Source organism: Rhinoderma darwinii, chromosome 13, assembly GCF_050947455.1.
Source record: "Rhinoderma darwinii isolate aRhiDar2 chromosome 13, aRhiDar2.hap1, whole genome shotgun sequence".
Taxonomy (NCBI): domain Eukaryota; kingdom Metazoa; phylum Chordata; class Amphibia; order Anura; family Rhinodermatidae; genus Rhinoderma; species Rhinoderma darwinii.
Window position 1 is genome coordinate 59,035,057 of NC_134699.1, and position 24,129 is coordinate 59,059,185.

At 42.0% G+C, this 24,129-nt stretch overlaps 1 protein-coding gene and 1 long non-coding RNA gene across 7 annotated transcripts in view; one reads left to right on the plus strand and one right to left on the minus strand.

The window, feature by feature from the left end:
* The window catches only part of SDK2 (sidekick cell adhesion molecule 2), a 503,279-nt gene that overhangs the window by 434,007 nt on the left and 45,143 nt on the right, over nucleotides 1-24,129 (plus strand). For all 6 annotated transcript variants that reach the window (XM_075845537.1, XM_075845538.1, XM_075845539.1 and 3 more), the window contains exons 15-18: nucleotides 7,037-7,184; nucleotides 9,196-9,336; nucleotides 13,462-13,643; nucleotides 13,986-14,101. In XM_075845537.1, the coding sequence (XP_075701652.1) occupies nucleotides 7,037-7,184; nucleotides 9,196-9,336; nucleotides 13,462-13,643; nucleotides 13,986-14,101 (587 nt within the window). The remainder of the gene's footprint in view (nucleotides 1-7,036; nucleotides 7,185-9,195; nucleotides 9,337-13,461; nucleotides 13,644-13,985; nucleotides 14,102-24,129) is intronic.
* LOC142665777 (uncharacterized) overlaps nucleotides 1-24,129 on the minus strand; it is a 179,946-nt gene that overhangs the window by 34,779 nt on the left and 121,038 nt on the right. The gene's annotated exons all lie outside the window — the stretch shown is intronic.

Below are 24,129 nucleotides of genomic sequence, written 5' to 3' on the forward strand. Positions count from 1 at the left end.
AACTACTATAATACTGCCCCCTATGTACAAGAGTATAACTACTATAATACTGCCCCTATACACAAGAATATAAATACTATAATACTATACCCTATATACAGGAATATAACTACTATAATACTGCCCCCTGTATACAAGAATATAACTACTATAATACTGCTCCGATATACAAGAATATAACTACTATAATACTGCCCCCTATGTACAAGAGTATAACTACTATAATACTGCCCCTATACACAAGAATATAACTACTATAATACTATACCCTATATACAGGAATATAACTACTATTATACTGCCTCCTATATACAAGAATATAACTACTATAATACTGCCCCTATACACAAGAATATAACTACTATAATACTATACCCTATATACAGGAATATAACTAATATACTGCCCCCTGTATACAAGAATATAACTACTATAATACTGTTCCTATGTACAAGAATATAACTACTATAATACTGCCCCCTATATACAATATAACTACTGTAATACTGCCCCCTATATACAAGAATATAACTACTATAATACTGCTCCTATATACAAGAATATAACGACTATAATACTGCCCCCTATGTACAAGAGTATAACTACTATAATACTGCCCCTATACACAAGAATATAACTACTATAATACTGCCCCCTGTATACAAGAATATAACTACTATAATACTGTTCCTATGTACAAGAATATAACTACTATAATACTGCCCCCTATATACAAGAATATAACTACTATAATACTGTTCCTATGTACAAGAATATAACAACTATAATACTGCCCCTATATACAAGAATATAACTACTATAATACTGCCCCCTATATACAAGAATATAACTACTGTAATACTGCCCCCTATATACAAGAATATAACTACTATAATACTGCCCCCTATATACAAGAATATAACTACTATAATACTGCCTCCTATATACAGGAATATAACTACTATAATACTGCCCCCTATATACAAGAATATAACTACTATAATACTGCCCCTATACACAAGAATATAACTACTATGATACTATACCCTATGTACAAGAATATAACAACTATAATACTGCACCTATATACAAGAATATAACTACTATAATACTGCTCCTATATACAAGAATATAACTACTATAATACTGCCCCCTATGTACAAGAGTATAACTACTATAATACTGCCCCTATACATAATATAACTACTATAATACTATACCCTATATACTGGAATATAACTACTATAATACTGCCCCCTATATACAAGAATATAACTACTATAATACTGTTCCTATGTACAAGAATATAACAACTATAATACTGCCCCTATATACAAGAATATAACTACTATAATACTGCCCCCTATATACAAGAATATAACTACTGTAATACTGCCCCCTATATACAAGAATATAACTACTATAATACTGCCCCCTATATACAAGAATATAACTACTATAATACTGCCTCCTATATACAGGAATATAACTACTATAATACTGTTCCTATGTACAAGAATATAACAACTATAATACTGCCCCTATATACAAGAATATAACTACTATAATACTGCTCCTATATACAAGAATATAACTACTATAATACTGCCCCCTATGTACAAGAGTATAACTACTATAATACTGCCCCTATACACAAGAATATAACTACTATAATACTATACCCTATATACAGGAATATAACTACTGTTCCTATGTACAAGAATATAACTATAATACTGCCCCTATATACAAGAATATAACTACTATAATACTGCTCCTATATACAAGAATATAACTACTATAATACTGCCCCCTATGTACAAGAGTATAACTACTATAATACTGCCCCTATACACAAGAATATAACTACTATAATACTATACCCTATATACAGGAATATAACTACTATAATACTGTTCCTATGTACAAGAATATAACTACTATAATACTGCTCCCTATATACAAGAATATAACTACTATAATACTGCCCCCTATGTACAAGAGTATAACTACTATAATACTATACCCTATATACAGGAATATAACTACTATAATACTGCCCCCTGTATACAAGAATATAACTACTATAATACTGTTCCTATGTACAAGAATATAACAACTATAATACTGCCCCTATATACAAGAATATAACTACTATAATACTGCTCCTATATACAAGAATATAACTACTATAATACTGCCCCCTATGTACAAGAGTATAACTACTATAATACTGCCCCTATACATAATATAACTACTATAATACTATACCCTATATACAGGAATATAACTACTATAATACTGCCCCCTATATACAAGAATATAACTACTAATATTCTTGTACATAGGAACAGTATTATAGTAGTTATATTCTTGTATATAGGGGCAGTATTATAGTTGTTATATTCTTGTACATAGGAACAGTATTATAGTAGTTATATTCCTGTATATAGGAGGCAGTATTATAGTAGTTATATTCTTGTATATAGGGGGCAGTATTATAGTAGTTATATTCTTGTATATAGGGGCAGTATTATAGTTGTTATATTCTTGTACATAGGAACAGTATTATAGTAGTTATATTCTTGTATATAGGGGGCAGTATTATAGTAGTTATATTCCTGTATATAGGGTATAGTATTATAGTAGTTATATTCTTGTGTATAGGGGCAGTATTATAGTAGTTATACTCTTGTACATAGGGGGCAGTATTATAGTCGTTATATTCTTGTATATAGGGGGCAGTATTATAGTAGTTATATTCTTGTATATAGGGGGCAGTATTACAGTAGTTATATTGTATATAGGGGGCAGTATTATAGTAGTTATATTCTTGTACATAGGAACAGTATTAAACTACTATAATACTGCCCCCTATATACAATATAACTACTGTAATACTGCCCCCTATATACAAGAATATAACTACTATAATACTGCCCCCTATATACAAGAATATAACTACTATAATACTGCTCCTATATACAAGAATATAACGACTATAATACTGCCCCCTATGTACAAGAGTATAACTACTATAATACTGCCCCTATACACATGAATATAACTACTATAATACTATACCCTATATACAGGAATATAACTACTATAATACTGCCCCCTATATACAAGAATATAACTACTATAATACTGTTCCTATGTACAAGAATATAACAACTATAATACTGCCCCTATATACAAGAATATAACTACTATAATACTGCCCCCTATATACAAGAATATAACTACTATAATACTGCCTCCTATATACAGGAATATAACTACTATAATACTGTTCCTATGTACAAGAATATAACAACTATAATACTGCCCCTATATACAAGAATATAACTACTATAATACTGCCCCCTATATACAAGAATACAACTACTGTAATACTGCCCCCTATATACAAGAATATAACTACTATAATACTGCCCCCTATATACAAGAATATAACTACTATAATACTGCCTCCTATATACAGGAATATAACTACTATAATACTGCCCCCTATATACAAGAATATAACTACTATAATACTGCCCCTATACACAAGAATATAACTACTATAATACTATACCCTATGTACAAGAATATAACAACTATAATACTGCCCCTATATACAAGAATATAACTACTATAATACTGCTCCTATATACAAGAATATAACTACTATAATACTGCCCCCTATGTACAAGAGTATAACTACTATAATACTGCCCCTATACACAAGAATATAACTACTATAATACTATACCCTATATACAGGAATATAACTACTATAATACTGCCCCTATATACAAGAATATAACTACTATAATACTGCCCCCTATATACAAGAATATAACTACTATAATACTGTTCCTATGTACAAGAATATAACAACTATAATACTGCCCCTATATACAAGAATATAACTACTATAATACTGCCCCCTATATACAAGAATATAACTACTATAATACTGCTCCTATATACAAGAATATAACGACTATAATACTGCCCCCTATGTACAAGAGTATAACTACTATAATACTGCCCCTATACACAAGAATATAACTACTATAATACTATACCCTATATACAGGAATATAACTACTATAATACTGCCGCCTGTATACAAGAATATAACTACTATAATACTGTTCCTATGTACAAGAATATAACAACTATAATACTGCCCCTATATACAAGAATATAACTACTATAATACTGCTCCTATATACAAGAATATAACTACTATAATACTGCCCCCTATGTACAAGAGTATAACTACTATAATACTGCCCCTATACATAATATAACTACTATAATACTATACCCTATATACAGGAATATAACTACTATAATACTGCCCCCTATATACAAGAATATAACTACTATAATACTGTTCCTATGTACAAGAATATAACAACTATAATACTGCCCCTATATACAAGAATATAACTACTATAATACTGCCCCCTATATACAAGAATATAACTACTGTAATACTGCCCCCTATATACAAGAATATAACTACTATAATACTGCCCCCTATATACAAGAATATAACTACTATAATACTGCCTCCTATATACAGGAATATAACTACTATAATACTGTTCCTATGTACAAGAATATAACAACTATAATACTGCCCCTATATACAAGAATATAACTACTATAATACTGCTCCTATATACAAGAATATAACTACTATAATACTGCCCCCTATGTACAAGAGTATAACTACTATAATACTGCCCCTATACACAAGAATATAACTACTATAATACTATACCCTATATACAGGAATATAACTACTGTTCCTATGTACAAGAATATAACAACTATAATACTGCCCCTATATACAAGAATATAACTACTATAATACTGCTCCTATATACAAGAATATAACTACTATAATACTGCCCCCTATGTACAAGAGTATAACTACTATAATACTGCCCCTATACATAATATAACTACTATAATACTATACCCTATATACAGGAATATAACTACTATAATACTGCCCCTATATACAAGAATATAACTACTATAATACTGTTCCTATGTACAAGAATATAACTACTATAATACTGCCCCCTATATACAATATAACTACTGTAATACTGCCCCCTATATACAAGAATATAACTACTATAATACTGCCCCCTATATACAAGAATATAACTACTATAATACTGCTCCTATATACAAGAATATAACGACTATAATACTGCCCCCTATGTACAAGAGTATAACTACTATAATACTGCCCCTATACACAAGAATATAAGTACTATAATACTATACCCTATATACAGGAATATAACTACTATAATACTGCCCCCTATATACAAGAATATAACTACTATAATACTGTTCCTATGTACAAAAATATAACAACTATAATACTGCCCCTATATACAAGAATATAACTACTATAATACTGCCCCCTATATACAAGAATATAACTACTATAATACTGCCTCCTATATACAGGAATATAACTACTATAATACTGTTCCTATGTACAAGAATATAACAACTATAATACTGCCCCTATATACAAGAATATAACTACTATAATACTGCTCCTATATACAAGAATATAACTACTATAATACTGCCCCCTATGTACAAGAGTATAACTACTATAATACTGCCCCTATACACAAGAATATAACTACTATAATACTATACCCTATATACAGGAATATAACTACTATAATACTGCCCACTGTATACAAGAATATAACTACTATAATACTGTTCCTATGTACAAGAATATAACTACTATAATACTGCCCCCTATATACAAGAATATAACTACTATAATACTGCCCCTATGTACAAGAATATAACTACTATAATACTGCCCCCTATATACAAGAATATAACTACTGTAATACTGCCTCCTATATACAAGAATATAACTACTATAATACTGCCTCCTATATACAAGAATATAACTACTATAATACTGCCCCCTATATACAAGAATATAAGTACTATAATACTGCCCCCTATATACAAGAATATAACGACTATAATACTGCTCCTATATACAAGAATATAACTACTATAATACTGCTCCTATATACAAGAATATAACTACTATAATACTGCCCCCTATGTACAAGAATATAACTACTATAATACTGCCTCCTATATACAAGAATATAACTACTATAATACTGCCCCCTATATACAAGAATATAACTACTATAATACTGCCCCTATATACAAGAATATAACTACTATAATACACACCGCCGCCACAGGAGAAAATAAGCATGACATGGTATGAATTGAAATGAGTTGGGTTTTCAAGCTATGAGTGAATGAGAGTGATGCTCTTTGTAGCCACATTATGCTCTGGCTACGTGATTAGGTCTTCAATGATGGACCTCTATTTGAAAAGGGAATTTCTAAACCAGACAGACCCTTTTAGGCTCCATGCACACGATGCGTATTACGTGCGGTTTTGCCGCAGCATAATTCAGTACCAGCATAGTGAATGAGATTCCAGGAAATCTCACGCACGCGCTTCAGTATTTTTCGGGAAGTGTTTTAAAATCCGCAGCATGTCAATTTATCTTGAGTTTCCGCTTGCGAATTTTATCTGCCTAGTGCTGTGAAAAATCGCACCAAAACCCGCAACATTGAAACACACGTCAAGACCGCACCAAAAAATGCATTGAAAAACACACGATTAGGTGCAGTTTGAACCTGCCAATTTCCTGCGTATTGCTGTGGTTTTGGTGCATATTTTCCGCAGCAAAATACGCAATGTGTGCATTGAGCCTTCGTGTTTGCTTATGATATTTAATAAAGTAGTAATCATTCTGATGATTAGACAGTGGTCACTGTGGCAAGAGAAAGGTGCTGAAAACATTATACTGAATCACTTAGTCACTCCAGAAGCCACCACGGTATACGGCTAACGCATGTAGTCGCCTCATGATAGTGATATTTGTAGGCGTCATCATCTACTATTTACTCTCCTCATTTACTTTTGGATGACATTTTATGTCTTTCACAGATGCCCCATGGTCCATCCTATTTGCTAACATGGATCCTGACTACACGTCACTTGTTGTGAGGAACCTCACTCCAGCTCGCTCCTACCAATTCCGTCTTTGTGCCGTGAACGATGTTGGCAAAGGGCAGTTTAGTAAAGAGACTCAACGGTAAGAACCTAGAATGGCGTACAAATTATCTGTGCCGAAACCTTCAGTTCTATCCCCTAGTAACGAGCTTCTAATGATTACCCAGGAGGGTCGGCGCTGGTAAGGAGAAGCATAATTTGGTGCCTCCATTGTTTCTGTTACTATTCTCGGCAGTGCGGTAAACTAAGGTCTGTATTTTTTATATTATTTTCATGTGTATCCAGGGAGCCCATTACACAGGGAGGGACATTGTTAGACATAATCAGCTGCCACAGATACAAGTGTTAAACAGAATTTGTGAAAGATTTTGCCTTTGTGATGGATGTCGGGCACTTTGAAGTTGGGTTACCGCCCAGCAGTGAGGCGCTTGTTTTATTTTCACGCTTTTATGATAAGTAAAAGATTCAATAACTGTGAAGCTCTCCCTCAGTGGATTACCCTGGATTTTTTTTTGCAGCCGCACTGAATTCCTGAGCTTGTGATTCAGGGAGTCAAGAGATGCATATATTACAGCACGCCAAACATCATGTATCTCTGTAGGTTCTGCAAACCTTTAACCCTTCATCCGGCCACGGGCTGTGCTGAACACTGCGATTCACTGCAAAAAAAATGGCAAAGTATCATACACGCCATTTCTTCTACATAAACAAGTCTAATTATTTTTAATGATGTGACCTCCGTTTGACATTTGTTGCCCATTATTTATATAGCGCCAACATATTCTGCGGTGCCGTATAGAAAATTAACTCCCTTAAACCCTAAGGGTCCGATTTCCACTAATTTAGTTAGATGTATACTCACCATGCAAAGACATTAACACAATAGAGTGCTGAAAATCATTGACTGCCTGGAGCGGTGACTTTACGATTGAAAGATATAAGTCAACTGGTTTGATCCATGTTTCCCCCAATGGGAGCCCTGAGTTGAGGGTTTCTCGGCTGCCATAGACATTAGGGGAGGACAGAATTTTTATATGCATGTCAAATGTACATAGACCCCTAACAGGAGTGGGACAAGCTCTTTTGGCGCCCAAGACAGGGGTTTCCGAATGTGGCCCCTCCCTTGCCCTCATTCGCTGAAATTCAATATGATAGCAGTTGGATGGACAATCTTTCATTTAGTAGCCAACACCACAATCCCTAGTTACAAATTGTGCACATGGCGCATTAGGGCCTGTTCACATCTGTGTTGGACACTCTATTAGGGGTCTCCATCGCAGATTCAGCAGAGATTACCGCGCTATTACTGCGGTATTGTTTTTGGTAAAACTACGGACACCCCAACGGAACCCATTAAAGGCAATGGGTTCTGTTGGCTGGAGGTGGTGTCCATGGTGCAGCGGAACCATTGCTTCTGGTGTTTCCTTGTTCTACTTCGCTGATGAAGCAAAACAACGGAATGGTCCGACACAGATGTGAACAGGGCCTTAGGAAGCCACTGACTCCACCTACCCCCCCATTCCGGCTACTATTCCTAAAGCTGGGTCTCCTGTTATAGACCAGTAAAAATAATCCAAAAATGTAAAATTTTTTGGAGGCTTTTCACTACCTGGAAATGAAATTGCATACTGGAGGTATAAACTTATTAAAATTGCCGCTGGCTACCAGAAAAAAAAAAAAAAAAAAAAAGACAGTTGTTTTTAGGTTTTGCTAGTCTATTAAGAAGAGCAGAGCTGCTAAATAACATGAATAATCTATTTTCCCAGTCCGTGTCTGCACTGATCTCTTAGTACTTCCTCTAGCGGCTGGAAGAAACTTCGCTTATCTCAGAGGAGCATCCCTGTTGAAATGAGTTCAGCTTTTTTTGTAGTTATAGCTCAGCCAAGTTTGATAAATATCCCTGGTAAACTTTTCATTACCATAATGTAGAGTTTCGCTTTATACTTTGTTCTTTGTCATAGTATCAACAAGATAAGGGTTTGATAGAACTGCCGTACAATGCTCCGCCGCCGGTATCACCATTCTCTCAATGTCAGTGTAATAATAATGCTTCTGTGGGCCTGATCCTAAGCAGCCTGGTCTTTTCTCCTCAGTGTGACTCTTCCTGATGAGCCTCCCAGTGCCCCTCCTCAACATGTCCTAGCTACGGGGCGCACCAACCAATCCATCATGATCCAGTGGCAGTCACCTCCAGAGAGTCATCAAAATGGAGTCCTGAAGGGCTATGTCATCAGGTGGGTGAACAGCCAGAGAAAGTTAAAAGTTTGAACACACGTTTTGCAAAAATCATCTGAAGACTACTAACTCCGCGAGTGTGTCACAAGCTCGTAAAGGGACCGTCTAGTATAGAAAACCCATTTATATGACCTTATTAGGGCATTTTGCGTTAGGGGGGGGGAGGGTCACTATTCAGGACCCTCATCTATTAGTGAGAGAGCAGAGATAGTGGCTAAAGAGGTGTCTTTCTATCTGTGGGACAAAGTATTATGCATTATACAGACAAAGCATTGATTTCAATGGGCACCATGTAATTCTTAATTTCACCTGTGGTGGCACTGCAGAGGAACTGAACACTTTCTGCTAAAATTCCACCACAGATTACAACTGATCGCTGGGGGTCCTCGCAGCAGGGCACTCTGATCAGCTAATTTTTCAGGGACCCTTCTGACAAAAGGGATTGTTGAAAGCGGACAACCTCTTTCATGAAAAGGAGCATTATAGCGATTGGGTTGACAACCAGACGTGCTGGCAAACGCCCCCTAGACCACCAACAACTTGAGAGATAAGCACTGGAAAGTTGTCAAGGTTCCTCCATTGGCAAAAATGGTTCTACAATGTATGGTTTAGAGATCACCGAACTCGTTCCCTTGTTTGTTTATTCTAATTGAGCAGCTGGTGGGGACCAAAACCAATTCGGACCCTGGTTAAAACTTATGATAAACCCACATTACTTGACTGGACCCACAGGCTAACTGTTTGGAGCCCTTCGGCAAAGCCATACCCCACCTTCTACAAGTAATCACAGCATATCTAGAGATTATATAGAATATTAATTTAAAGGCTATGAACACCTGCATGAATGTTTCTTTGTTTTTTAAATCAATGTGGTTTTTTTCTTATTTTAATCACTTTTTTTTTACTTTTTATGTTAGAGCTTCTATGTCTCCTGTATACATAGAAGCTGTACACTCTCACAGCCAGCCAATTCAGTCAGTCCAGCTGAACGGACGGCTCGACTGAGAGGAGGTCCTGGGTGTCTCGTCGGCTGAGAGCGGGTTCTGTGTCTCTCTTGATCAACTTAGCTGTGATCGATATTAGGTAGATCCTGTGCGTCAGAGACACACAGGACCTGCTCCCAGCCGAGCCTTCAGTTCAGCTGAACTGATGGAATCGGCTGGGAGAACGATACAGCTTCTATGTATAGAGGATACATAGAAGATGTGTCTTAAAAATATTATTTGTTTTTTATTAAAGTCAATTCAAAAAGTACTTAAAATCATTAAAAATATTGTTTTAATAAAAAAAAAAAAAATCCCTTTTGAAAGTGTACATAGCCTTTAAGTTATGGATTAGCAATAACTAAATTTAGAATAGGAAGACCAAAGTCATTACTCTAGCTCTATGACCAGGCGGTTGTCTCGCCTCCATAAGACTGATATTCACCATAATGGCAGGCCTCACCATGGATTTGGGGTCTGTGGGAGCCCCCCACCTTCTACAAGAACCAGTAGCTGCTTTCATTTTAGTGTTGAAGTCGGATGACGTGAGCTCCTAAGAGATAACTCCTCGATTTTGTGACTAGGAAGCTGTTCTCGGCTATCCTCAAAAAAACAAAACTGCTCCAAATCTAATTCTATCCTGATTATTATGTATAATGTCACACTTGCAGGTGAAGCTTTTTTTTCTCCATTCCTAGACGTTGAGCCAAATAAAAATAGGGATTAACAAGTGTCACAAATGTAGCGTCAGAATCTATGTAAGACAGGAATAGCAAGAGAAGAGCATTTTACCGTTGACCTGAAGGGTATTAGGGAGCGCGGGGTACAGTGACGGATGTAGGGATTAGTGTGGGAGGGGGATTATATGGAGGAACGAAGAGGTGTTAGGAGGCAGGTTTAGTAAGGTCAGTGGAAGGACAGGAAAACGAGAGGCTAACAAGAGACGAGAGGTGTGAAGATTATTGCAAGACAAACTGCAAGTGATGAGCGCTGGAGAGGATTATCGTGAAACACAGAAGGAATTAATCAGATGTAAACATAACACATGTCGACACCGAGGCGCAGGACGTCTTAAAGGACTGAGAAATGTCATCTAAAAGTCCATTCTCAGTGCAAGAGAAATGGAATTCACAAAAGGACGTCGGCTTTAAAGGGATCCTGTCATCAACATCTTACATGTTAAACTCGCCTGACCCCTCAATGGCCGCAGCTGTCCAGAGTGCGTTCCTGTTCTCTTCTTTCCTGAAGTCCTCCTCTGTCAGTAAATGTAGTCGTTTAAACTCTTCCCGCCTTTTATGGTAATTAGTTTTCCCTCTGGGACTCCGCTTCTTAACCCCGCCCACCGCCGGCACTTGTCCGGCCCTGACTGGCTAAGGAGCTGTCAATCAAAAAGAAGGAGGTGGAGTCCACTCTGAGATGCTGGAGGAATGAAAATCTGACTCTTTTCAGATGAAGATTTGACTCTTTTCTGCTCATTTGCATACGGTGTGGGACCACTGAAAAACGGAATACTAAAGCTACAGAGCTGACTTAGAACATATTTATAGCTTAGATGACAATGATTTTTCACCCACTTTCACCAGGTATTGCTGGCTTTATAGCTAAAATGCTGGTGACAGGTTCCCTTTAAACAACCCTAAATAAATGCCCTATTGGGGTAATGAAGGGGAGTGTCTTCATTCTGGCTCCTCCTCTACTAGCCATAGCAGAGGGTGAAATTCTCCATCCTGGGGGACCACCAGCCCCATTGAAATCAATTGACACCCATGAGTTTTAGTATGTGCTGTGTGCTTCGGACAACCCATTTTAGTTAGAAAGGTTATTTTACTCTAAGGTGATCACAGGGTGTCCTGCTGCTGGAATCGCCAGTGATCAGCTGTACTGTGTGGGAAAAGCTGCAGCACCACCACTGGGGAAATTAAGCATTACATAGTTCCCATTAAAAATAATGGACTGTCCATTTAATGCAGGGATATGTTGGATCCTGTTCACACACTTTTTTTGTTGAGGTTTATGATGAGTAAACCGCGTCGGAAACTGCGCCAAAAAACGCCTCCCTCAATGAAAGGTGGAGGCGGTTTTTTCCACAAGCGGAAAAAGCAGCATTATGCCCTTTCTTCAGGCATTTCCGTCTCTGACCTCCCATTGACATCAATGGGAGGCAGAGAAAGTGGTGCCCACAGAACTCAATGGCCGCGGCTGAAAAATGCAGCAAAGAGAGTGCAGGCAGGTCAAATTCTGCCTCAAAATACCTTAAGGAATAAAATACTGTGTGAACAGGGCCCAACGCTGGTATTGCCAAAACTACAATTTATAAATAAAAATAAAAAATACATGAAAACAAGTTTATGTTTGAATCACTGATGACAGCCACACACATGAGCTAGTGGTCAGTTGGTAGGGACAGCTCATATGTATGGTCAGCTTACAGGGGAAAAAGTTGTCTAATTTAGGGGAAAAAAAGGTATGTTTTTGTTTTTTGTTTTTTAAGAACAGTGCCACCTTTGTCTATAGGCTGTGACTGGTACTGCAGCTCAGCCCCATTCACTTGCAAACTGCAATACCAGACACAGCCCATATGTTTACCTCTTTAGATGCCTTGCAGCTCCTCTGGGGAGGAAGGGTCTCATTTATGTTGGACCCATTCACTTTCTCCCTGCGTAGGTCTCCATCCCTGTCAAGTGCTCATCTCTGTCCATGACAAGTGTTTTCTATGAATCAGATACTGGTCCCCTGTGATAAGTAGTTAACTTCTCATGGATATTCGTACCCCTTCTATAATATGACTGCCTCCATGAATTGCCTGCAGCAGGTTTACATTAAAGTGCTATATATTTGCCTCCGTCCTGCTGTTACTATTGGCAACCTTATCGGTTGTGTCCTACTGAGTGTCCTTATATCTGAGACCCACTTTCCCGAACATCTTCCATGCAAATGACAGCCTGAGGGAAGAGAGTAGTCCGGATTAGCAAGATAAAGCAGGATTGCCAGAGAAAATCATATATGGAACATGGGGCAAGATTAGTGAGAAACTAATATATGTACGTGGATGGACTGCGGGTAGGAAGAAATTCACCATAAACATTTTTTCCTCATTTAATCGTGTGGTCTTGTAAGTGCCGTGATGGTCTTTCCCTGCAGATACTGTCTCTCCGGCTTACCTGTCGACTATCAGTATAGAAACCTCTCCAATCCAGACGTCACCAGTCTGCTCCTGGAGGATCTGATTATCTGGACCAATTATGAGATCGAGATTGCCGCTTTTAATAGGGCTGGACTGGGGATGTTCAGTGCAAAAGTAACGGAGTGGACCCTGCAGGGAGGTGAGACGACTATTGGAAACCTGTAACGTGATATTACGCAGTTTGGAAAGGTGGGAGGTCCTAATTAAGCGTCCTCCAACCTGAACGTTAACGCTCGATTATCCATGAATATTATATAGGACTGTGATGTCCTTCTTTATACAGAGCTGGCTCACTGTGCGGAAAAGGTTTCCCATAAGGGTGGATTCACACGTGCCAGATTTTGTTGCAGAAAGTTCTGCTACTGAAAATCCGTTCCATCCATCTGCATTGTATAGTTTCATAGGAGTGCATCTAAAATGTTGTCAACAAAATCTGCCGTGTGTGAATCCACCCTAATAACGTTTTTTGTTTTTTTTTTAGTTCCAACTGTGGCTCCTGGAAACGTAAAGGTAGAAGGTGTTAACTCCACCGCGATCCGTTATACCTGGAGCCCACCAAGTCCGCAGTTTGTCAATGGGATCAACCAGGGGTACAAGGTACAGTGTTCATATAGTGTTTTAGGACATACAGACCAACTGATGTGGAGTCGCCTTTTTTTGGAATACCCTATAATTGCCAAAGTTAAGGGCATCAGGCCGTGTTAGAGGACCCACTCTGAGGACCACTATCAGATGAACTGGGGGCTTCTAGATAGCGTGACCCTACAGTTGACTGTACAACTAAATGTACAAATTCTTTACAGTCTACATTTATATACAGCCAGTCCTTTCTATACTTCTATTATTGGAACGGCTCCCGCTGAGTGTGGAAGTCATCCAAAAATAAACCTGAGCAGCAAGAGGAAGTCAAACTCCCTGCAGCCTATCAGGAGGAATAGGCTGTATGACAACGTTGCAGAATACAGGCTGCCATAAATATGGATTTCCCACTACTAACTTATTCCTTTATCTAACTGCTACAGATCATAAAAGGGGAGATTGTGTGTGTGTGTGTGTGTGTGTGTGTGTGTGTGTGTGTGTGTGTGTGTGTGTGTGTGTGTGTGCATATATACACATCATCTAAATGGCTTTGTGAAATTCGGCCGCACAATGTTTTTCGGCAAAACTCCAAAGCTTTCTGGCTGCTTGTTTGGGAAGGGAAGTGACATCTGCTCTGGTGGCCGCCTAGTGGTGCAGATTATGTAGTGTTCATTTTCCATGTCTGTCATGTATACTAGTACAGGGATCACTGATATACAGTTTCCATCCTGTGCATTTCCAATATCATTTGTATACATAATATTTTCACCTTCTGCCCTGTACAACTTACAGTAAATGTCTAATCTACAAGTATTATGCCGTGTTCTGCATTGTTATTCAGTTTGCTGACAGTTCTCTCTCCTCTTACAGACTGTAGTTTGCATTTCGCACATAATTTGTACAACACGCAGTACAGTAATAGATTCAGAGTGCTGAACATCTTTCTATCAGCGGCTCATTCACATAGATCAGTAATATGTATTCCAGACACTGCAATAGCTGCACTACGCAAGACGCACTACATTCTGCACACTGCTGCATCTATAGATGTGTACATAAATTACACTGGTGCCCTATACATTTGTCTATCAATCTGTGACAACGACTGCTGGATCTATTCATCGGCATACCCAACGTATTGGTAGGCCAGTCTGCTGCTATGGAACCATGGAGGGGGTGGTCTGGCTCCAAACTGGTGTTGGATGGTTCATTTTACTGGTAGAGTCATGAACTGGGACACTACAGATCTTTGCATTACGGAGTTAGGGGGTTGCGAGCAGTATTATAGCTATGGGGTGTTTTTAAACGTATACTTATTAAACCAAGTTATTTTCGCCGTGCTCCAGCTACCCTCCGGTTATTACACTATGAGATTAGTCTCCACGTATCCACCACCCTAGTCCTTTATATTACAAGCTCTAATATAAAGAGCTAGGCTAGTGGATATGTACTGACCACCATTTGTAGCGTAAAAACCAGCGTAGAAAGTGCCATATTCAGTGCACCCTATACATAGTCCCCCCCCCCCCTGTACATAGTGCCTCCTTTACATAGTGCCACACACTGCCCCCTGTAGATAATGCCACAGTGGCCATGGAGATGGTGCCACAGTGCTCATGCAGATGCCAGTGTGTTCATGTAGATAGTGCCCCCTGTAGATAGTGACACACAGTGCCCCCTGTAGATAGTGACACACAGTGCCCCCTGTAGATAGTGACACACAGTGCCCCAGTAGATAGTCCCTCCTATAGATCGTGCCACACTGTGCCCCCTGTAGATCGTGCCACACTGTGCCCCCTATAGATCGTGCCACACTGTGCCCCCTATAGATCGTGCCACACTGTGCCCCCTATAGATCGTGGCACACTGTGCCCCCCTATAGATCGTGCCACACTGTGCCCCCTATAGATCGTGCCACACTGTGCCCCCTATAGATCGTGCCACACTGTGCCCCTGTAGATCGTGCCACACTGTGCCCCCTATAGATCGTGTCACACTGTGCCCCTATAGATCGTGCCACACTGTGCCCCTATAGATCGTGCCACACTGTGCCCCCTATAGATCGTGCCACACTGTGCCCCCTATAGATCGTGCCACACTGTCCCCCTATAGATCGTGGCACACTGTGCCCCCTATAGATTTGCCACACTGTGCCCCCTATAGATCGTGCCCCCTGTAGATAGTGTCACACAGTGCCCTCTGTAGATAGTGCCCCCTGTAGATAATGCCACAGATCCAGCTAGTGCCATACAATGCCCCCTGTAGATAGTGCCACACACTGCCACCAGTAGATCGTGCCCCCTGTAGATAGCGTCACACAGTGCCCCCTGTAGATAGTGCCCCCTGTAGATAATGCCACAGATCCAGATAGTGCCACACAATGCCCCCTGTAGATAGTGCCACACACTGCCACCAGTAGATCGTGCCTTCTGTAGATAGTGCCACACACTGCCATCAGTAGATCGTGCCTTCTGTAGATAGTGCTACACTCACCTATCCCCGTTCCTAGCGATACAGGCCTGGTCTCTTCTGATGAGGCCTGTTCCAACAGAACGATTTAGGCGGTGCAATGATGTCATCTCGCCGCCTGCATCACAAAAGTGCCGAATGGGGGAGAAGGGAACAGAAGGTTTCTTCGCCTGCGCTGTCAATTGTATCCACATCCTAAGGACGCAGATACAATGGAGTTCAATTGTATGTAAAGGGCCTCCCGGCCCTGATCACAGGGTGGTTTCCGCATAACTGGAAACCCCCGCAGCATGCACCACTGTAGGGGGTGCAAAACTTGTAGGTGCCACATAAGAGGAAATCAGTACTATAAATGGACAGCACAGAGGGCATATGAATCTACTGGTCCTATCTAATGTGAGGTCATTGCATGTGACAGTTGTGGGGGGCCCTTGTACTGATTTTGCACAGTGGCTCTGTTGATCTATAGATACATACGCTGGTTGGATTTTTTTCTAGCTGCGGTGAGAGATGCGGTGACTTCCCTTAACTCCACTTACTCTTTGATGCCAATTAATTTCTATATTCATTAAACAAAGAATTATTGTTATTCAATCCAGGGAGGCGACGGGGTGGCCTGATGGCCCCATGATTACTTCCCATTGCAATTAATCTGCATTTACATTAATTAAACTCATTTACATGAATCCTGTACAATGCAGACTCTGCATGTAATTGGCCGAGAACTCGATGGTGATGAAGATATTTAACATCCATATTAAATTGTAATTAGTATTTCTGATTAGGAAATTCCATTCTAAAATCAGCGTCTAATTAGCAGCTCTTGGCCTGCTTGTGTCCTGGCAGTTCTGTAGCTTTATGTCTCTCGTAAATCAGGAGATAACAAGCAGCGAACCCTGTGCTCTTTATATGTATCAGATGGGACGATCCGGGGATAAGGGAGGTGTATGGGCATGTTTCACAGTCTCTACCCATGGACGTCAGATGAGGATGGACAGCGGGTACTACCAGTGTGGAGGTGGGGGGCACAGACCAAAAATTCTGATACCTCGCTGATTGGAAGAATTTCTCTGGTCTATACTAAGGGTTATCGGACTCTCTCTACTAATATTCATGTTGTCACTTGCTCTAGCAACTAGTTTCGCTCCACTGTCAGCTTCATGGGAGATGGCACGGGGCACATGACATGCCTCTTAGTTAGTTTGATGTATCCCATCAATAGGACAGAAAACTTGGATCGCTTACTGAAAAGTTCTGAATCTTTCTAATAAACTTTGTATGAAATCCTCATCATTTTTCAAGATCTCTGCTTGCGGTCACTGATTGGTGGCATTCTAGTTTACAGCCAGGAACTAAAACCTGTAATGGACCTAATACTCCTCACAGATGAGGGATTGCTACAATTGTATTCAGTCTAAAGAATCCTCTAAGCTAACCGGTCATGACTCCAGACTGATATTATATACTATACATTTTACCTCTACTGATACATTGTACCAAACTGTCAGGACAAGAGAGATTAGTGCTGCTGATGTGTTTACCTTAAGCTGGGTTCACACCTGCGTTCAAGTTTGCTGTTGTTCTGCTGCATCAAAGGAGCAGAACAAAGGAAATACCGGAAGCGCCGCTTACGTTGCACGACGGGCACCACCGCCGGCCGACAGAATCCATTGGCTTTAGTGGGTCCCGTTGGGTTTCTGTTGGGGTGTCCGTAGTTTTATGTTGCACTATTGTTTCTGGGTTTTTCGGCTCGATCTGCGATGGAGGCCCTTAACAGATCCTCCAAAGCGGATGTGAACGAGGCCTTACCGAAGATTTTAGGCTGGATACAACTGTAGCAAACTCTCAGCTGTGAGTAGCATTAGGTTTGTATAGGTTTTCAGCCTCTAGAGGTCATCAAAAATATTCACATTTACTAACAGAAAGCAGAGATCTTGAAAGCTGGAAGCTTAAAGTATGTTTGAAAGTTGCAGAACTTTTTATTATTTAAACTTCGAAAACCGCCAACAGTCGATAATAATACATCTTCCGGTATTGGGGTTCAGATGACTCTACAGTTATTAGGGTGGTAATCTAAAGTCTACATTGAATATTTATGAATGAACCTTGGCCTGAATGACCATATCTTTCCATGTCAGGGGGCATCGCTGTGTCCTGGTGGGTATGCAGCCATATACTCGACACTTGGCACAATCGCAGACTCCTCTATAGAACAATGGACAGTAATAAATCTTACTGGGTGTACATACACCTAGGTTACATGCATTAATATCTGGCAATATTTAATATACAATATGACCTGGAATTTATGTTTTCTGCAAATATTACCCCACGCTCTAAGAGAAATTTCCCAAGTGCAGCTTAAACCGTGGAGAAACAACATAAAGCAGGCTCCATACTACTCATTGAACGCAGATATAAACTGCACTTGCTGCAATAAACCCTGCATTGTATACATGACCTGCCTAGGTAGAGTCGTGTGTTAACCTTAAACCATACTATCCCCCACCCCCATTTAGTAACGACACATGACACCGAGGTTGGATGTGAAATGGCCACAGCAGCCGTTTATTAATTTCACAGTTTTATAAAAACAATTTAAATCCGAAACATTCGGATAACTAGTTAGGAATCCACCAGAGAATTCCTCCTAATAATTCACATGACCCAACATGGGTCAGAATCATAAATAACAATTAAACGTTAACATTAACCCGAGCAGAGGAAGTCCTTGAAGCCCCTTCAGATGTTCCTTTCAAGAACACACCGAATTAGCCATCTGCAAACCACTAATTACCTCCAGCCGTAAACCAGCTCGGAAGCACCGTTCACCTCTGCAGATGGCTCCAACCACTAGAAGTCCACTTCAAGGGGATAACACCCGTTGAAGCCCTCAAGTGATATACCGACCACTAGAAGTCCACTTCAAAGGGATAACACCCGATGAAGCCTTCAAGTGACATACCTTCTACCAGAAGACCACTTCAAAGGGATAACACCCGATGAAGTCTTCAACCATGTACCTTTTTTGGGGGACGCATACCCCCGATGCGACCCCCCCACCATTTTGTACTGACTGGCCTCAAGGACTCCCCCCGCCAGCTGCCATGACAACAGAACCTACTCCGGAAAAAAGAAAAACATGTTAAATAAACACACAAAATAAAACACAACGCTCATATACGGACGTACAGAAGACCTAAGGAGTAACAAAACAAGGGTGGGAGGGTGGGAGCTTTGCTTCTTGTGTATTACTCCTCCCGCTGCTTCCGGCTCAATGCCGAGAAACAGCGGGAAGCGCAGTAACGGCCCCCCCGTCCCCCCTAGCTCCTCCCCGTCCCTCCTTCAGCTCCTTCACCTTTCCCTCACCTCTTAACATTAACCCTTTCCCTACCAGGACGGTCATGTCGGCTTCCCTCAAGCCTGCAGCTGCGTCCAGCCTCTTCTTGACCTGCCTAGGTAGAGTCGTGTGTTAACCTTAAACCATACTATCCCCCACCCCCATTTAGTAACGACACATGACACCGAGGTTGGATGTGAAATGGCCACAGCAGCCGTTTATTAATTTCACAGTTTTATAAAAACAATTTAAATCCGAAACATTCGGATAACTAGTTAGGAATCCACCAGAGAATTCCTCCTAATAATTCACATGACCCAACATGGGTCAGAATCATAAATAACAATTAAACGTTAACATTAACCCGAGCAGAGGAAGTCCTTGAAGCCCCTTCAGATGTTCCTTTCAAGAACACACCGAATTAGCCATCTGCAAACCACTAATTACCTCCAGCCGTAAACCAGCTCGGAAGCACCGTTCACCTCTGCAGATGGCTCCAACCACTAGAAGTCCACTTCAAGGGGATAACACCCGTTGAAGCCCTCAAGTGATATACCGACCACTAGAAGTCCACTTCAAAGGGATAACACCCGATGAAGCCTTCAAGTGACATACCTTCTACCAGAAGACCACTTCAAAGGGATAACACCCGATGAAGTCTTCAACCATGTACCTTTTTTGGGGGACGCATACCCCCGATGCGACCCCCCCACCATTTTGTACTGACTGGCCTCAAGGACTCCCCCCGCCACCGCGAAACAGGCCTTGACCACCTTAAGCCTGTGAGTTCCTCCACACCACCACCGCCCTTTCTATGCCTTCTGCTATAGCCAAGCTCCAAATATCAATGCCAACCTCGGTCAGATGAACCCCGTCACTCCTCCAGAAATTCCCCAATCCTGACTCCAAATCCCTATGCCTCACGCAAATGCCCCCGTTCTTTGCCACAAAACGGGACACCGCCCGGTTAACTTTTATCCGAGCTTTATTGACTCTCTCCACCGATCTAGCTAACCGCCAATGCTTCCTTGGGACTATGTCCGACCACACTACCACCAACTTGGGATAAGATACCCACAAACACAACAAATCATGTTTGATATCCCGCACCAACTCACGAAAAGGGCGGACTCCTAAGTCATTCCCACCCACGTGCAACACTAAAACCTCCGGAACCCTATCAAGCCGCACATATGTCTGGAATTCCGCCAACACCCTGTTCCACGACATACCTCTAAACCCCAGCCAATGCACAACCGCATCCTGTCGCGGAATGCGCAACTGGCGACCATCCGGGCGGACGTCCGCCCTCAAAGCCCCCCAGTGCACGTACGAATGACCCATCAACCACACCAGACAAGGAGGCGAATCTGAAACGGAAAACACAGTTAGGCACCACCATATAACATTTGCAAGCATAAACAACAAAATTACAACATATGGGGGCGGACATAGGACTTAAACCTTTTTGACTCCCAACGACCAATACGCCTCACCCCCTCATCATCCAACCCCCAGCGCCCTGCTTCCGTTGCTGCGCCAATCCGGAAGGAATGAGATGAATATGAGCCTGCCGCAACCCCAACCGCCGTCAAACATTTTTTAAAAACAGCTCCAAACTGAAACCTGGACAAGAACGACCCGTCCACATGACGTAACAAAGGCAAATCTGGAGACCCCCTGTTTTTTGTAAAACCCCGCATGCACTCTACTGGGCACATGACCGACCCCGGGAGAGCGAACAAAACTATCAGTTTTCCCTTCCCTAATTGGTCAGTTTTTGATCTACGCAACCATACCTCCAACCGATCTGCAAAAAGGCTCACCTCCCCAGATCTCAGCCCCCCTGCCTGTTTAGTACTTGGCGACACCAACTCACCTATTCTAAATGCTCCGAAGAACGCCAACGAGAAAGCCAACCGAAACAAATCCATTTCATCTGAAGAACGACATACCGATGCCAATGAACCGCCCAACAAGCCCAGCAAAGCAAACGACACCGGCCTTCTACTATCCGCCTCCACCCTACCTCTGCGCAACCCCTTCAAAGCCTGCGATACCAGAAATTCCTTCGATACATCCCGCAAGCCCCGCAACTTAAGCCCAAACGCCACCGCGGATATAAACCGGTTCACCTTCGCTACTGAAAACCCCCCCTCCCAGGCATCCCCTAACCAATACAAAAGTGCCACCAACCTGTCTCTATCCGTATTAACATCACCCAACTCTCTTACCCACTCCTCCCACTGCCTCCAACAAGCAGCATAAGCCCTCCACGTCGTGCGCGCCAAAGACCTTTGTAACAGCTGCTCTACGGGACCGATACCAGATCCCATAGATGATCCGGACACGCCAAACCGAGACGTTCCGCTCCCGGGGCCAATTGCCGAAACCGGTCCCACTGCGAGCGAGAAAGAGCATCAGCAACACAATTCCGTACACCCGGGACATGCACCGCCACCACCCACGCGTTCAGCGACAAACACACCAACACTAAATGTCGCAACAATTGAACTACCGGAGGAGAGGACGCCGTGATGTTATTAATGGCAAGCACCACCCCCATGTTGTCGCAGTAAAAACGGACCTTCTTATCCCTGAGCCTGTCCCCCCAAATGGTAGCCGCCACCACGATGGGAAACAGCTCGAGCAGGGCCAGATTCCGCGTCAATCCACTGGACACCCAGCTAGCCGGCCATTGACCTGCGCACCACGGACCTCCCCCGTAAGCTCCAAAGCCACCCGCCCCAGCCGCATCCGTGAAAATATTCAGATCACTCGTATCCTGCGCTGGGGCCATCCATAGCGAGCGACCATTGTACTGGCCCAAGAAGTCATCCCAAACCTGAAGATCAGCTCGGTGCTCCTCCTTGAGCCTCACAAAATGATGCGGCGCCCGCACTCCCGCCGTTGCCGCCGCCAACCTTCTACCAAACACCCTCCCCATCGGCATAATCCGGCAGGCGAAATTCAACTTCCCCAGCAGCGACTGAAGCTCCCTCAGCGACATTTTCTTCCTTCTACAAGCCCGTCGCACCTCCAGCCTCAAAGCACCCAACTTATCCGCCGGGAGCCGACACTCCATTGCCACCGAGTCAATTTCGATTCCCAAGAAACAAATCGTCGCTACCGGGCCCTCCGTTTTTTCCGGCGCCAAAGGGATCCCAAAATCCCTCGCCACCTTCTGCAGGGCATGAAGCAAGTTACCGCAAACCGGCGAACCCCCCGGGCCAACGCACAAAAAATCATCTAAGTAATGGATCAACGAATCGACCCCGGATACTCCCCTCGTTACCCACTCCACGAAGCTACTAAACGCCTCGAAGTATGCACAAGAAAGAGAACACCCCATCGGAAGGCACCGATCCACGTAAAAGGCCCCATTCCAAAAACAACCCAACAGCCGTTGGCTTTCTGGATGCACCGGCAACAACCTGAACGCCGCCTCGATGTCGGTTTTTGCTAGCAGCGCCCCCGGACCCGCAGCCCGCACTAACCCCACCGCCTTATCGAACGAGGTATAAACTACGGAACACAACTCGTGATCAATCCCGTCATTTACCGACGAACCTTTGGGATACGATAAATGTTGAATCAAACGAAACTTTCCGGGCTCGCGTTTAGGGACAATACCCAAAGGGGACACAACTAAATCTTTCACCGGCGACTCCACAAATGGCCCCGACATGCGCCCCAACGAAACTTCTTTTAACAACTTTTCCGACACGACTTCCGCATGCAAGTAAGCCGATTTTAAATTTCTCCGCGTAACCGGAACCTCATAAGGAGGCGGAGGAATAACAAAACCAACACTAAACCCTTCATAAAGCAACTTAGCTGCCGCCCTATCCGGATACTCATTTAGATAAGGGGCCATCCTTTCCACCCTCACCGGCGACACCCCCTTGACCAGCCCCGTGCTGGTTCCCGGACCTCTTTTTCCGCAGACATTTTGCCGCCCCGTGTGATGCCCCATTACACTCGGAGCACACGTGCTTGAACTTGCACGTGGCCCCGAACTTGCACTGGCCTTCATTGAATTGCCAGCAAAACCCCGCCTTTCCCCCGCCGCTTGGTCCACTCTGACTAGTCTGGCCTCCCTGGCCACCGCTCCCGGGAAAGGGCTGCCTAACCGGAGCCGTAACCCGTAACCAGAGAGCAATATCCTTCTGGTCCCACCGAATCGCCGGCCGAACCGCCTTCCGCTGACGGAATTGCTCATCATATCGCAGCCACG